The sequence below is a fragment of the Orcinus orca genome, chromosome 1 (genome assembly GCF_937001465.1).
Source record: "Orcinus orca chromosome 1, mOrcOrc1.1, whole genome shotgun sequence".
Classification (NCBI taxonomy): domain Eukaryota; kingdom Metazoa; phylum Chordata; class Mammalia; order Artiodactyla; family Delphinidae; genus Orcinus; species Orcinus orca.
In genome coordinates this window covers 174,088,644-174,105,034 of record NC_064559.1, presented here as the reverse complement: position 1 = coordinate 174,105,034, position 16,391 = coordinate 174,088,644, and the positions used below count along the sequence as shown (strand labels likewise).

The 16,391-nt window shown below is 40.5% G+C and overlaps 1 protein-coding gene across 1 annotated transcript in view; it reads left to right on the top strand.

The window, feature by feature from the left end:
- Positions 1-16,391, top strand: part of LOC101272359 (cytochrome P450 4A11-like) — an 86,241-nt gene that overhangs the window by 9,514 nt on the left and 60,336 nt on the right. Inside the window, exons 2-3 of the mRNA XM_049694246.1 lie at positions 7,193-7,334; positions 8,486-8,530. Of these exons, the coding sequence (XP_049550203.1) occupies positions 7,193-7,334; positions 8,486-8,530 (187 nt within the window). The remainder of the gene's footprint in view (positions 1-7,192; positions 7,335-8,485; positions 8,531-16,391) is intronic.

The window sequence follows — 16,391 nt, the reverse complement described above, 5'->3', positions numbered from 1 at the left end:
CAGCACTTCTGATGCCAGATGTGTGGGGGTTTTCCCCACATCAAGCAATTCAGTGACACTAACTGCGTGTCCTACAATTTACCTCAACTATACTCAGTTAACATTATCTACCTGGAGATAGCATCAGATCCCACAGTTTAAGATAACATTCAGTCCCATAAGACTACCTCCACCCCACTTCAGATGCCAATTGCAAGTCCAGGTTGTTACCTATGCTTTTGACCAATCAGCTGCAAACCTGAGGTTCCCATGACCATCTCCTAGTTTTGATTAATTTGCTAGAACAGCTCACAGAACTCAGGAAAACAGTTTACTTACTGTTTACTGGTTTATTGTAAAAGGATATGATAAAGGATACACATGAACATCCAGATGGAAGAGGTGCATAGGCAAGGTGTGTGGGAAGGATCACAGAGTTTCCATGCCCTCTCCAGGTGTGTCACTGTCCCACCACCACCACCTGTTCACCAACCCAGAAGGTCTTTTGACCCTGTACTTTGGGGATTCTTATGAAGGCTTCATCATATAGGCGTGAATGATCACTAATTCCATTTCTAGCCCTTCTCCCATCTCTGGATAATGGAAGGAGGGGGCTGAAAATTCCAAGTTTCTAATCGTGGTTTGGTCTTTCTGGTGACCATCCCCCATCCAGGAGCCCGCCAAGAGTCATCTCATTAGAACAAAAGACACTGGTATCACCCAGGAAATTCTAAGGAATTTAAGAACTCTGTCAGGAACTGGGGTCAAAGATCAAATATTGGGGGCTTCCCTGGTGGCGCAGTGGTTGAGAGTCCGCCTGCCGATGCAGGGGACACGGGTTCGCGCCCCGGTCCGGGAAGATCCCACATGCCGCGGAGCGGCTGGGCCCATGAGCCATGGCCGCTGGGCCTGCGCGTCCGGAGCCTGTGCTCCGCAACGGGAGAGGCCACAACAGTGAGAGGCCCGTGTACCGCGAAAAAAAAAAAAAAAGAAAATCAAATATTGCAACAAAAGATGTTCCCAGTGCTCTTATCACTTAAGAATTACAAGGGTTTTAGGAGCTCTGTGCCAGGAACCAGGAGCAGATATATATATATAATTATAATAATATGTACAATTATTTTTGTATTATCTCACAGCACTTTTGTCAAAAATCAGTTGACTGTACATGTGAAGTTTTATTTCTGGATTCTCAATTCTATTCCATTGAGCTATATGTCTATCTTTATGCCAATACCACTGTCTTAATTTCTGTTGCTTTATAGTAAGTTTTGAAATCAGGAAGTGTGAGTCCTCCTACTTTGTTCTTTTTCAAGAATAAGACTGTTCTGGATCCCTCTGGTTTCCATACAAATTTTAGGATCATCTTGTCAATTTCTGCAAAGAATCCAGCTGTGATTCTGATAGGAACTGTATTGAATCTGCAGATCAATTTGGGAAGTATTGCCATCTTAATACTGAGTCTTCTGATCCATGAACATGGCTGTCCTTCATTTTATTTAAGTTTTTAGAAATTTCTTCCAGCAATGGTTTGTAGCTTTTGCTGTATGAGTTTTACATTTCTTCTGTTAAATTTATTTCTGAATGTTTTATTCTTTTTGATACTGCTGTAAATGGAATGGTTTTATTTTCAGATTTTTAATTGTATTCATAGTGTTTTGAAGTCCATATCCCTCTTGACTGTCACTAGATTATTTTTTGAATATTTTAGAGGTGCCTCTATCAGAGTTTTGAAGATTAGAAGCGGCTGATATGTCAAGCTGGCTAATATCCCCATCCCTGCCTATCTACCTTTTTTTTTTTAACTTTTTATGTTCCTTTTGATGATTCATCACTTAGTCGCAAGGAAAGGATGGAACTACTTCACATAGACAGTAACATTTTAGATATAGTCATAAGGTTCCAGAAGGGAAATGTGTGTGTAGTGAAAATTTCCTACAAGACCAGAAATTTCATTCCTTGCTCTGTTCCAGTCATACTGGTCTTCCCACTATTCCTCAAACATGGCAAGCAAATTCGCTCAGGGCTCCCTCAGGGCTTTGGATATGCTCTTCTCTGGTTGGAATGCTCTCCATGCACTAGTTTCAGGCCTTTGAACAAATGTCACTCAAACTAAAATAGAGCCTCCAATACTCTCTATCCCTAACTTTGTTTTTTTTATCTTAGCACTTGTCACTCTCTGACATCATATTATATACTCTGTTACTATACACTCCTGTTGACTGAAAAAAAAAATGCACAACCCAAAAGTTGAGAATTATATTTTATTCGGTGGACTTTCTGAGGACTTCAAGCCTGGGAGGTAGCCTCTCCGCTAGCTCTGAGGGACTGCTCCAAAGAGGTAAGGGAGGGGCCAAGATACGTAGGAGTTTTGCAACAAAGATCAAGTAGTTGGAACTTCAAAAGATTACTGTTAATTAAAGAAAACCGGGGGCATTCCCTGGCTGTCCAGTGGTTAGGACGCCGAGCTTCCACGGCAGGGGGCACGGGTTCGATCCCTGGTCAGGGAACTAAGATCCCAGAAGCCGCACAGTGTGACCAAAAATAATATTAATAATAGTAAAATGATATCTCAACTTAAGGAGTTTAGCACTTTTCTATGTATGGGAAGATGCAAGAGTCTGGGCTCATTGAAATCACTCCTTTGATATGCACTTTAGCTATCTAGGGGCAGCATCCTGTTCTTTCCCATTCTGCGTACCCTCAGGCTCACTGTTGGGGGGCAGTGGTAGTGGCTGATGGCTTGATGGCTTCAACATCCTTTGTTTGCTGATATGGCAGGCAACATTTTTCATCCACACTCCCCTTCTCCCCACTAGAATATAGGATCTGTGAGAGGAGAGTCTTTGTTCACCACTATAAACCCAGTGCTTGCGTCATAGTAGGTGTTCAATAACTACTTTGTTGCTGGAGAGGATGTGCGAAAGGGGGAACCCTCCCACACGGTGGGTGGGAATGTAAGTTGGTGCAGCCACTGTGGAAAAAAGTATAGGGGTTCCTCAAAAAACTAAAAATAGAATGATCCAGGAATCCCACTCCTGGGCATATATCCAGACAAAACTATAATCCAAAAAGATAATGCATGCCTATGTTCATAGGAGCACTATTCACAATAGCCAAGAAACAACCTAAATGTCCATCGACAGATGAATGGATAAAGATGATGTGATACCTATATACAATGGAATAGTACTCAGCCATAAAAAAGAATGAAATAATGCCTTTGCAGCAACATGGATACAACTAGAGATTATCATACAAAGTGAAGTAAGTCAGAAAGAGAAAGACAAATACCATATGGTATCACTTATATGTGGAATCTAAAATATGACACAAATGGACCTATCTACAAACCAGAAACAGACTCACAGACATAGAGAACAAACTTGTGGTTGCCAAGGGGGAGTGGGGGTGGGGGAGGGATGGACTGGGAGTTTCGGGTTAGCAGATGCAAACTACTACATGTAGAATGGATAAACAAGGTCCTACTCTATAGCACAGGGAACTATTTCAATATTCTAAGAAATCATAATGGAAAAGAATATAAAAAAGAAAGTATATATGTATAACTGAATCACTTTGCTGTACAGCAGAAATTAACACAGCATTGTCAATCAACTATATACTTCAATAAAAAGACTACTTTGTTGAATGCTCACATATATTAGATGCTAAATAAATTCATTCATTCAAAGATTTACTGACTACAAAGAATAGACCAGGTAGACTGACATTTATTCAGTCGCCAGTGTAACCCAGCCAGTGTGGGGGACCTAGTGTGTGTTTATGCAGGGTGTGTGTGTGTGTGTGTGTGTGTGTGTGTGTGTGTGTGTGTGTGTGTGTATCCTTGTATATAATTCAGGGAAAGTCTGTGTAGATAAGTAGCACTTGGGCTCCATAGTTCAACCCAGGTTTGAATCCTTACTACTAGTTGCTGGCTACATAATCTGGGAGAGATTACTTAACCTCTCTAAGGTTCAATTTCCTCATCTGTAAAATGGAGATTGCAATCATATCTGCTTCATAGGGTTCCTGATGTAAAGATTAAAGAATATAAAGCATGGGGGCTTCCCTGGTGGCGCAGTGGTTGAGAATCTGCCTGCTAATGCAGAGGACACGGGTTCAAGCCCTGGTCTGGGAAGATCCCACATGCCGCGGAGCAACTAGGCCCGTGAGTCACAACTACTGAGACTGCGCGTCTGGAGCCTATGCTCCGCAACAAGAGAGGCCGCGATAGTGAGAGGCCCGCGCATCGTGATGAAGAGTGGCCCCCACTTGCCACAACTAGAGAAAGCCCTCGCACAGAAACAAAGACCCAACACAGCCCTAAATAAATAAATAAATTAAGAAAAAAAGGAAAGAGTAAATCCTATTTAAAAAAAAAAAAAAAAGAATATAAAGCATGGAAAGCACTTGGCAGTGTGAGTAAAAAAATGTGGCCCACCATGTCAGCAAACAAAGGGTGTTAGAGCCATCAAGCCACTACAGCCACCCCCCAAGGTGAGCCCTGAAGGAACGCAGGATGGAGACAGACGGGCTGCTGGCTGCCAAGTCCTCAGCTGCTGCAACCACCCCCAGTGGTGCACCCTGAGGGGATTCAGGAGAAAATCAGGATACTGTTCCTAGATAGCTGAGGTGCATACCAAATGAATGATCTCAATGAACCCAGACTCTTGCATCTTCTGATACATAGAAAAGTGCCAAATTCCTTAACTTGAGATCTGGTTTTCTTTAATTAACAGTAGTCTTTTGAAGTTTCAACTACCTGGTCTTTGTTACAAAAACTCCTGTATATCCTGGCTCCTCCCTTACCTCTTGGGAGCAGTTTCTCAGAGCTATCTGAGAGGCTGAGTTCTGGGCTTAAGCCCTCAGTTTTGTCTGCCAACTAAAACATAATTCTCAACTTTTAGGTTGTGCATTTTTTTCCGTCAACGGCAGCACCTAGCTCATCGGAGTGTTTGGTAAATGTTAGCTATTACTATTCCTCAGGGGCTAAGCATTTTTCAAATGTTTCTGGACGGTGTTTCCTAAATATGTGTGATATTTATTTTCAAATGTATGTATATTTGTGGATGAAGAAATATAAATTCATCTATTACAAGATTCACGATAGCTTTCTCTCCTTTTTGTCCAGGCAAGAGTTACTAAAAGTATAACCAAATGCTTATGGCTGAGGGCATCTATGACAATTTCAAACCTAAAGAAATAATCCTCATGTTAAGTTACACTTTCCATGAGGGCAAAGACCTCGCCTGTCTTATATTTCTCTGCATCTCTATTCTCCTGGCACATATAATAGGCACTTAATAAATACTCATCTGTTTATTGTTTGCGAATGAATAAATATTTACTTTGTCGGAAAACACCGTTTGCACTGTTGGTGGGCCCTTGTCACTGGCTTGATTGTGGGAATGTTAGCAAAACAGAGTGTGCAGCATTTCAGGAACTAGATTTCAAGAGTCTCAATGTTTTAGGGGCCCTAAACTATCCAGGGAACACTTCATGGGTTAGAGCTGCTAGCTGGTAAAAGAGGAAATTAGGAACTGAAGTTTTCCACCTTTTCTGAGGAAAGAACAGTCACGTGGCAAATTCTGTGATGGGTCACACAAGGAAGAACTTGCCAGCTTTAAGATTTCTTTGCAAGTCAGACCCCCCACAATTGTGCTCAAATGCATAGCTAGGAACAACCAGACACACACACACAGATGCCCCTCCACCCTCCCACTTTATACAACAAGCAGATGTAAATGGATCCTACTGTCAGGGATTTAGAAGTGATCTGGTGTGGGGCGGGGGATGTGCGTCAGCTTGAAGCGGGATCTTAGTTCCCCAACCAGGGATCGAACCCAGGCCACGTTGGTTAGAGCACCGAATCCTTAACCAGTAGACCACGAGGGCCAGCGAGCTTGAAATGGAACCTTGGTCCTTGTCTTCTTTGAAGAAAGAATTCAGCAAAGAGATGAAGATAGTAAAGTGGGTAAAGCATTTATTAGAAGCAGAGTACATGTGAAAAGGACACATGGGTGGGCTCAGAGAGAGAGCTGTGCTTTGGGGGTGGCTTAAATTGCTTATATGGGGGCAGTTTTCCAGGTTCCCTCTGGCCAATCATCTTGCAGGTTTCCTCTGGCCAATCATCTTGCAGGTTTCCTCTGGCCAATCATCTTGCTCATTGCTCATATCTGGTCTGACTCAGTGCCCTACCCGATGTGCACGCACATCTTTTAGCCAAGATGGATTCCAGTGCAAGAGTCTCTGGGAGGTTGGCAGGACATATTATGGGTTGGTGCCCCCTCCCTTCCCTGACTCCTGAGGATCTTTTCTGCACATGTGTGGCCTGGGAAGTCTCCTTGATTCCAAAAAATGTGGTCATCTTATTTTTTTACTCTAGCAGAACTCAGCTCCTCTCTCCTCCTGTCTTGTCTTTGAAATGTCAGCAGGAGACAAGCTCCAACTGCTCAGCCTGAGGCCCATCTACCTCCTACTCAGAAGGAGTCATAGTAATCTTCTTATATCTACTATTTAAATGAGCCGTAGTAATCTGCTTATCAAGGCAGAAAGTTCATCTCTGATGGCAGTGTTCGTACGCTAATTTATAAATGTTGGAAGCTCAGAGTTTTGGTTTTTGAGTCTGCTTCCAGCTTTACACACCTGTGACAAAGAGCCTTCTGCTGTTATAAAGGAAAAGAATTAGGTTTTTTTGTAGATGGAATTGGCAGGTTTTTAGAGAAGCACTTACTACTAAGTCATGAGAAAGAATCAGTCATCAGTAATTACAGAGAGGGAATGGTGAGCTGGAAGGTGGGTCATGTTCAGTCTACTAACATCTTTTCCTTCCCACGTAAAAACATTTTTTTCAGCTTCCAGACTCCACTCCTAACCTATGTGACACTGGCAGGTGAGGCAGAGTGTGTGACTCTCCTAACTTCACCTTCTCACTTGGAAAAGCAGCTCACAGTATAGGTCATTCAACAGTCATGGGGTCTGGGGATACAACATATATTTATATTGAAAGATGAATACACTAACCTTGTTTAGAAAATTATACCCCAGACTTGGAAATCCCAAGGAATGTGTGTTCACTCACTTCCAGAAAAAGAGTCAAGGCCCTCTACCTGTGGGACCTCATCCAGGCCTTGAGCTCAACTTGCGGCTGTAAACGGGATGAGTCCAGATTGGCTGGCTTCTCTAATTTCTTTCACTTTTTTCACTGCAGATATTTCAGAATGGTAAAATGGAGAAGCTTGAGGAGATTATAGAAAACCACCCTTGTGCCTTTCCTCACTGGGTTGGGCCCTTTCAGGCATTTTTCTATATCTATGACCCAGACTATGCAAAGACATTTCTGAGCAGAATGGGTAAGAAAAGGGATGAATCTCAGGATCCCAGTCCTCCTAGGAGCGATTTGCACAACCCACAAGCAGGATTCTGAAGGAATTCTGAAGCAAAGATTGGTACTGGGCCTTTAAGAGACACTGGGGGAAGTGTGGAGAGGTTTCCCACCAATCCTGAAGGGGATTCCCACATCCCCCAGTCCCTTGTCTAGTTCAGACTCCCATAGGCCCTTTTAGGTCAGTGTATCTTAAAGCCCATCTGGCACCACCAGATCTCCAGGGCCTTCCTTTGCCTCTGTTGGTTTTGTGACTTCAGCAATACTCCCCACGCCCATCCCCTTTCTTGGACATAAAGTCTCCTTATTCTCCTGAAGGAGAATTCAGAAGTAGTGCTGCCTCTGCTGGTTCAGTATGTAAACCTGAATTAGATCATCCATTTGCCAGTCTAACCTCTTGATTGTGGTCTAAAATGTTTCTGTTTTCTGCATGTTTCTCAGCTGTGTTCCCTTTTGGGACATGAGGCATCTAACCTTCCCATGAGTCCTTTCTCAATGCTTCCAGGGTAGAGATTATCTCATACCACAAAATTTAAATGTCCAGTTTTTGCTCCCTCAACTTTGTAAAACTAAGATCTGATATGCTCACCTTTCTTCTTTGTGCTATTACCTCCGTGACACTTAGTAAAACTTGATAAAAGAAAGCAGCCTTCCCTTGAAAGCCTCCATGTCTCCCAGTCCCCCAGCTCTGATTCATCTCATGTTCACCTTGTAAAGGACACGAGCTGTAAAACACCCTCATGTTAGAGATCACGAGAACCCCGAGAGGGTTCTCACTCTCTGGGGTCTGCTGGTCCCTGCTCTAATAGTTCATTTGCTTTCCAAAAAGGATGTGATATATTGTCCCGACTCCTGTTCTGGACACTTTGCAATCTCTGTTTCTGTTGGGAGAAGTGGAAACAAGGGTTTGTGTACCTGCCTGCCTCCTGGGGCTGCTCTTGTCAGCTTTGTGAACCAAGATTTGTATGTTTCCCCAGGCGGCCAAGGCTGTAAGGAATGAGCCCTGGGCTCCCTTTTGCTCACTATTTATGGTTAGTGCAGGCAAATGAAGAGAACCTTCACCAACTCTGGTAATTTTCCTCTAATGTTGTCTTTCATTTCCTCTGCTTGACTCTACAGATCCCAAGTCCAAGTTCCTGTATGAGTTCATGGTTCCATGCCTTGGTATGTATGTGCAAATGAAGGGGGTGACTGACCCACTCTCTCTTGAAGTCCCCTTTCTATAGTACAGCATGCCAAGAAAACTCAAAAATTTTTTTCTCTCTCTCTAGTTGAGGCGTGTGAGCTCAGTAGTTATGGTGCGCAGGCTTAGTTGCCCCGTGGCATTTGGGATCTTTGCTCCCCAACCAGGGATGGAACCCGCGTCCCCTGCATTGGAAGGTGGATTCTTTACCACTGGACCACCAGGGAAGTACTAACAATACTGTATTGTGCACTTAAAAATTGAAGTGGGTAGATTTCAAGTTAAGTATTCTTACCACAATTTAAAAAAATAAAAGAAGCTTGGTCCAAAAATAAATCGCTTTAACAAAACATAAAAGTTGAAATCAATTAAGCTTTTTAAATTTTTATTTTATTTTTTAACATCTTTATTGGAGTATAATTGCTTTACAATGGTGTGTTAGTTTCTGCTTTATAACAAAGTGAATCAACTATACCTATACATATATCCCCATATCCCCTCCTTCTTGCGTCTCCCTCCCACCCTCCCTATCCCACCCCTCTAGGTGGTCACAAAGCACCAAGCTGATCTCCCTGTGCTATGCGGCTGCTTCCCACCAGCTATCTATTTTACATTTGGTAGTGTATATATGTCCATGCCACTCTCTCACTTCATCCCAGCTTACTCTTCCTCCTCCCTGTATCCTCAAATCCATTCTCTACATCTGCATCTTTATTCCTGTCCTGCCCCTAGGTTCTTCAGAGTGAAGTAAGTCAGAAAGAGAAAAAGAAATACCGTATGCTAACACATATATGTGGAATCAATTAAGCTTTTTAAGCAGTTCAACATCACTTTTCATGAGCACCATAATAGAGAATATTTATCAGGCAGTTAATTAATCCTTCCTCAGCTCCACCACTTAGTAGCAGTATGACTTTGGGCAAGTGACTGCTTTGTCTCAGTGTCATCTGTAAAATGGAGATAAAAAAGAACCTATCTCATAGGTTTGTGGTGATGATTAAATATGTTAATATATGTAAAGCACTTAGGACAGTGCCTGGAACTGAATAAATGTTAAATATAAAATATATTTGCCCCAGGAAACTGGCAAGACACACCTACACATGCATACATATAGACACACACAAACATAGATATTATAAGGAGGACACTCAGATAAGCAGATTAGAAATTATTTAAGACACAAATGGACGTTATGTATAGCAGTAGTTCTCAAACTTGTTCTCATCATGGCCCACACAGAAAATATTAATATTTCTATGGCTCATTGGAGGAAAAAAGAGTGGATTTGGGGGCATCTACACAGAACTTAGTGAAAAAAATTCTTCACATTTTCTTTCTATTACATAATTATGATGAAAAAACAAAATGCAGAATATTAGGGGGAAATTAAATGTTAAATTTGTTAAAAATAAAAACTTTTCAAATTAAAAAATTTTTATTAGTCAAATTTATCAATATTTTTACTGCATCTAGATTTTGAGTGTTAGTCAGAAACCTTTCCCTATTCCAGAATGTCTCAGCTGCGGCATTAATGACATTTTGGGCTGGATAAGTCTTTGTTATCCAGGTAGTGAGGAGCTGTCCTGTGCATTGTAGGATGTTTAGCTGCATCCCTAACATCTACCCACTTGATGATAGTAGGACTCTGACAGTTGCGGCAACTAAAATATCTTCAGACATTGCTGAATGTCCCCTGGGGTCAAAATTGTGCCTGGTTGAGAACCACTGCCCTGTAACCAAATTGTAAAGGCATTCATTCATATTTTCTTCTAGTGCTTGCACGGTTTTGTTCTTCTTGGATTTAGATCTCTGATCCATTTAAAGTTTATTCTTATGTACGATATGAGGAGTTGTTCTAATATTTCTGAATGGTTATCCAGTTGTCCCATCACCATTTTTAAAACGTTCCATCTTTTCCAGTGATTTGAGATGATAACCACTTTTATCATATTCTAAATTGGCATATGTACTTGGACCTATTTCTTGACTTTCTTTTCTATTCCATTCATCTCTCTATTTGTGAGCTAGAATCACACTGACTCACTTAAAGAGACTTTGTAGTATGCTTTTTTAATTACTAAGGCATTTTTCAGAGGGTTTTAGGTTTACAGAAAAATTGAGCAGAAAGCACAGAGTTCCCATATATTGATACTTCCTCACCTCCCCCATATACACAGTTTACCTTATTATTAACATCTTGCATTAGTATGGTACATTTCTTGTAATTGGTGAGCCATTATTATTAACCAAAGTCCATAATTTAGGGTTCACTCTCTATGTTGTACACTCCATGGGTTTTGACAAATATATAATGATATGTTTCCACCATTACAGTATCACACAGCATAGTTTCACTGCCCTAAAAACCCCCCTGTGCTCCAGCCACTTATCCCTCCTTTCTTTGCCCTGAACCCCTGGCAACCACTGATTTTTTTTACTGTCTCTATAGTTTTGCTTCTTCCATGTCATTAGTTGGAATCATACTATATGTGGCCTTTTTAGATTGGTTTCTTTCACTTAGCAATATGCATTTAAACTTCCTCCATGTATTTTCATGGCTTCATAGCTCATTTATTTTTATTGCTAAATTATATTTATTGTATGGGTGTACCACAGTTTGTTTACCCATTCAACTACTGAAGGACGTCTTAGTTGCTTTCAAAAAACAAAGTTTTGGCAATTTTGAATAAAGCTGCTATAAACATTTGTGTGCAGGTTTTTTTGTGAACTTAAGTTTTCAGCTCCTTTGGATAAATACCACGGAGGATGATTAGAGATTGTATGGTAAGAATAAGTTTACTCTTGTAAGAATCCACCAAATTATCCTCCAAAATGGCTGTACCATTTTTCATTAACACCAGCAGTGAATGAGAGTTTCTGTTGCTCCACATCCTTGCCAACATTCAGTGTTGTCACTCTTCTGGATTTTGACCATTCTAGTAGATGTGTAGTGGTACCTTATTATTTTTATTTTTTTTTTATTTAACATCTTTATTGGAGTATAATTGCTTTACAATGGTGTGTTAGTTTCTGCTTTATAACAAAGTGAATCAGTTATACATATACATATACCCCCATATGTCTTCCCTCTTGCATCTCCCTCCCTCCCACCCTCTCTATCCCACCCCTCTAGGTGGTCACAAAGCACCGAGCTGATCTCCCTGTGCTATGAGGCTGCTTCCCGCTAGCTACCTATTTTACATTTGGTAGTGTATATACGTCCATACCACTCTGTCTCTTTGTCCCAGCTTACCTTTCCCCCTCCCCATATCCTCAAGTCCATTCTCTAGTAGGTCTGTGTCTTCATTCCCGTCTTGCCCCTAGGTTCATGATCTTTATTTTCTTTTTTTAGATTCCATATATATGTGTTAACTTACGGTATTTGTTTTTCTCTTTCTGACTTACTTCACTCTGTATGACAGACTCTAGGTCCATCCACTTCACTACAAATAACTCAAAGTCGTTTCTTCTTATGGCTGAGTAATATTCGATTGTATATATATGGCACATCTTCTTTATCCATTCATCTGTTGATGGACACTTAGGTTGCTTCCATGTCCTGGCTATTGTAAATAGAGTTGCAGTGAACATTGTGGTACATGACTCTTTTTGAATAACGGTTTTCTCAAGGTATATGCCCAGTAGGGGGATTGCTGGGTCGTATGGTAGTTCTATTTTTAGTTTTTTAAGGAACCTCCATACTGTTCTCCATAGTGGCTGTATCAATTGACATTCCCACCAACAGTGAAAGAGGGTTCCCTTTTCTCCACACCCTCTTCAGCATTTACTGTTTGTAGATTTTTTGATGATGGCCATTCTGACCGGTGTGAGATGATATTGCATTGTAGTTTTGATTTGCATTTTTCTAATGATTAATGATGTTGAGCATTCTTTCATGTGTTTGTTGGCAAACTGTATATCTTCTTTGGAGAAATGTCTATTTAGGTCTTCTGCCCATTTTTAGATTGGGTTGTTTGTTTTTTTGATATTGAGCTGCATGAGCTGCTTGTAAATTTTGGAGATTAATCCTTTGTCAGTTGCTTCATTTGCAAATATTTTCTCCCATTCTGAGGGTTGTCTTTTCGTCTTGTTTATGGTTTCCTTTGCTGTGCAAAACCCTGTAAGTTTCATCAGGTCCCATTTGTTTATTTTTGTTTTTATTTCCATTTCTCTAGGAGGTGGGTCAAAAAGGATCTTGCTGTGATTTATGTCATAGAGGGTTCTGCTTATGTTTTCCTCTCAGAGTTTGATAGTGTCTGGCCTTATATTTAGGTCTTTAATCCATTTTGAGTTTATTTTTGTGTATGGTGTTAGGGAGAGTTCTAATTTCATTCTTGTACATGTTGCTGTCCAGTTTTCTCAGCACCATTTACTGAAGAGGGTATCTTTTCTCCACTGTATATTCTTTCCTCCTTTATCAAAGATAAGGTGACCATACGTGCATGGGTTTATCTCTGGGCTTTCTATCCTGTTCCATTAATCTATATTTCTGTTTTTGTGCCAGTACCATACTGTGTTGATTACTGTAGCTTTGTAGTATAGTCTGAAGTCAGGGAGCCTGATGCCTCCAGCTCCGTTTTTCTTTCTCAAGATTGCTTTGGCTATTCGGGGTCTCTTGTGTTTCCATACAAACTGTGCAATTTTTTGTTCTAGTTTTGTGAAAAATGCCAGTGGTAGTTTGATAGGGATTGCATTGAATCTGTAGATTGCTTTGGGTAGTAGACTCATTTTCACAATGTTGATTCTTCCAATCCAAGAACATGGTATACCTCTCCATCTATTTGTATCATCTTTAATTTCTTTCATCAGTGTCTTATAATTTTCTGCATACAGGTCTTTTGTCTCCTTTGGTAGGTTTATTCCTAGATGTTTTATTCTTTTTGTTGCAATGGTAAATGGGAGTGTTTTCTTAATTTCACTTTCCGAATTTTCATCATTAGTGTATAGGAATGCAAGAGATTTCTGTGCATCAATTTTATATCCTGCTAATTTACCAAATTCATTGATTAGCTCTAGTAGTTTTCTGGTAGCATCATTAGGATTCTCTATGTATAGTAGCATGTCATCTGCAAACAGTGACAGCTTTACTTCTTCTTTCTGATTTGGATTCCTTTTATTTCTTTTTCTTTTCTGATTGCTGTGGCTACAACTTCCAAAACTATGTTGAATAATAGTGGTGAGAGTGGGCAACCTTGTCTTGTTCCTGATCTTAGTGGAAATGGTTTCAGTTTTTCACTGAGGACGATGTTGGCTGTGGATTTGTCATATACGGCCTTTATTATGTTGAGGTATTTCCCTCTATGCCTACTTTCTGGAGGGTTTTTACCATAAATGGGTGTTGAATTTTGTTAAAAGCTTTCTCTGCATCTATTGAGATGATCATATGGTTTTTCTCCTTCAATTTGTTAATATGGTATATCACATTGATTGATTTGTATATATTGAAGCATGCTTGCATTCCTGGGATAAACCCCACTTGATCATGGTGTATGATCCTTTTAATGTGCTGTTGGATTCTGTTTGCAAGTATTTTGTTGAGGATTTTTGCATCTATGTTCACCAGTGATATTGGCCTGTAGTTTTCTTTCTTTGTGACATCCTTGTCTGGTTTTGGTATCAGGGTGATGTTGGTCTTGTAGAATGAGTTTGGGAGTGTTCCTCCCTCTGCTATATTTTGGAAGAGCTTGAGAAGGATAGGTGTTTGTTCTTTTCTAAATGTTTGATAGAATTCACCTGTGAAGCCATCTGGTCCTGGGCTTTTTTTTTTTTTTTGCGGTACGCAGGCCTCTCACTGCTGTGGCCTCTCTCGTCGCGGAGCACAGGCTCCGGAAGCTCAGGCCCAGCGGCCATGGCCCACGGGCCCAGCCGCTCCACGGCATGTGGGATACCCCTGGACCAGGGCACAAACCCGCGTCCCCTGCATCGGCAGGCAGACTCCCAACCACTGCGCCACCAGGGAAGCCCTGGGCTTTTGTTTGTCAGAAGATTTTTTGTTTTGTTTTGTTTTTGCAGTATGCGGGCCTCTCACTGTTGTGGCCTCTCCCGTTGTGGAGCACAGGCTCCGGAAACGCAGGCTCAGCGGCCATGGCTCCTGGGCCTAGCCGCTCCACGGCATGTGGGATCTTCCCAGACTGGGGCACAAACCCCTGTCCCCTGCATTGGCAGGCGGACTCTCAACCACTGCACCATCAGGGAAGCCCTGTTGGAAGATTTTTAATCACAGTTTCAATTTCAGTGCTTGTGATTGGTCTGTTCATATTTTCTATCTCTTCCTGATTCAGTCTCGGAAGGTTGTGCATTTCTAAGAATTTGTCTATTTCTTCCATGTTGTGCATTTTATTGGCATATAAATCTTGTAGTAATCTCTTGTAGTAATCTCTTGTACTTTACTACAAGTAAAATCTTGTAGTAATCTCTCACGATCCTTTGTATTTCTGCAGTGTCAGTTGTTACTTCTCCTTTTTCATTTCTAATTCTATTGGTTTGAGTCTTCTCTCCTTTTTTCTTGATGAGTTTGGCTAATGGTTTATCAATTTTGTTTATCTTCACAAAGAACCAGCTTTTAGTTTTATTGATCTTTGCTATCCTTTCCTTCATTTCTTTTTTATTCATCTTTATGATTTCTTTCCTTCTGCTAATTTTGGGGTTTCTTTGTTCTTCTTCTCTAATGCTTTAGGTGTAAGCTTAGGTTGTTTATTTGAGATGTTTCTTGTTTCTTAAGGTAGGATTGTGTTGCTATAAACTTACCTCTTAGAACTGCTTTTGCTGCATCCCATAGGTTTTGAGCCGTTGTGCTTTCATTGTCATTTGTTTCTAGGTATTTTTTTATTTCCTTTTTGATTTCTTCAGTGATCTCTTGGTTATTAAATAGTGTATTGTTTAACCTCCATGTGTTGTATTTTTTTACAGATTTTTTCCTGTAATTAATATATAGTCTCATAACTTTGTGGTTGGAAAAGATACTTGATACAATTTCAATTTTCTTAAATTTACCAAGGGTTGATTTGTTACTCAAGGTATGATCTGTCCTGGAGAATGTTCCATCACCTGAGAAGAAAGTGTATTCTGTTGTTTTGGATGGAATGTCCTATAAATATTTACAATTGTTATATCTTCTTCTTGGATTGATCCCTTGATCATTATGTAGTGTCCTTCTTTGTCTCTTGTAATAGTCTTTATTTTAAAGTGTATTTTGTCTGATATGGGAATTGCTACTCCAGCTTTCTTTTGATTTCCATTTGCATGGAATATCTTTTTCCATCCCCTCACTTTCAGTCTATATGTGTCCCTAGGTCTGAAGTGGGTCTCTTGTACACAGCATATATATGGGTCTTGTTTTTGTATCCATTCAGAAAGTCTATGTCTTTTGGTTGGAGCATTTAATCCATTTACATTTAAGGTAATTATTGATATGCATGTTCCTATTACCATTTTCTTAATTGCTTTTGGTTTGTTATTGTAGGTCTTTTCCTTCTCTTGTGTTTCCCACCTAGAGAAGTTCCTTTAGCATTTGTTGTAAAGGTGGTTTGGTGGTACTGAATTCTCTTAGCTTTTGCTTGTCTGTAAAGGTTTTAATTTCTCCGTCGAATCTGAATGAGATCCTTGCTGGGTAGAGTAATCTTGGTTGTAGGTTTTTCCCCTTCATCACTTTACATATGTCTTTCCACTCCCTTCTGGCTTGCAGAGTTTCTGCTGAAAGATCAGCTGTTACCGTTATGGGGATTCCCTTGTATGTTATTTGTAGTTTTTCCCTTGCTGCTTTTATTATTTTCTCTTTGTATTTAATTTTTGATAGTTTGAATAATATGTGTCTTGGCGTGTTTCTCCTTGGAATTATCC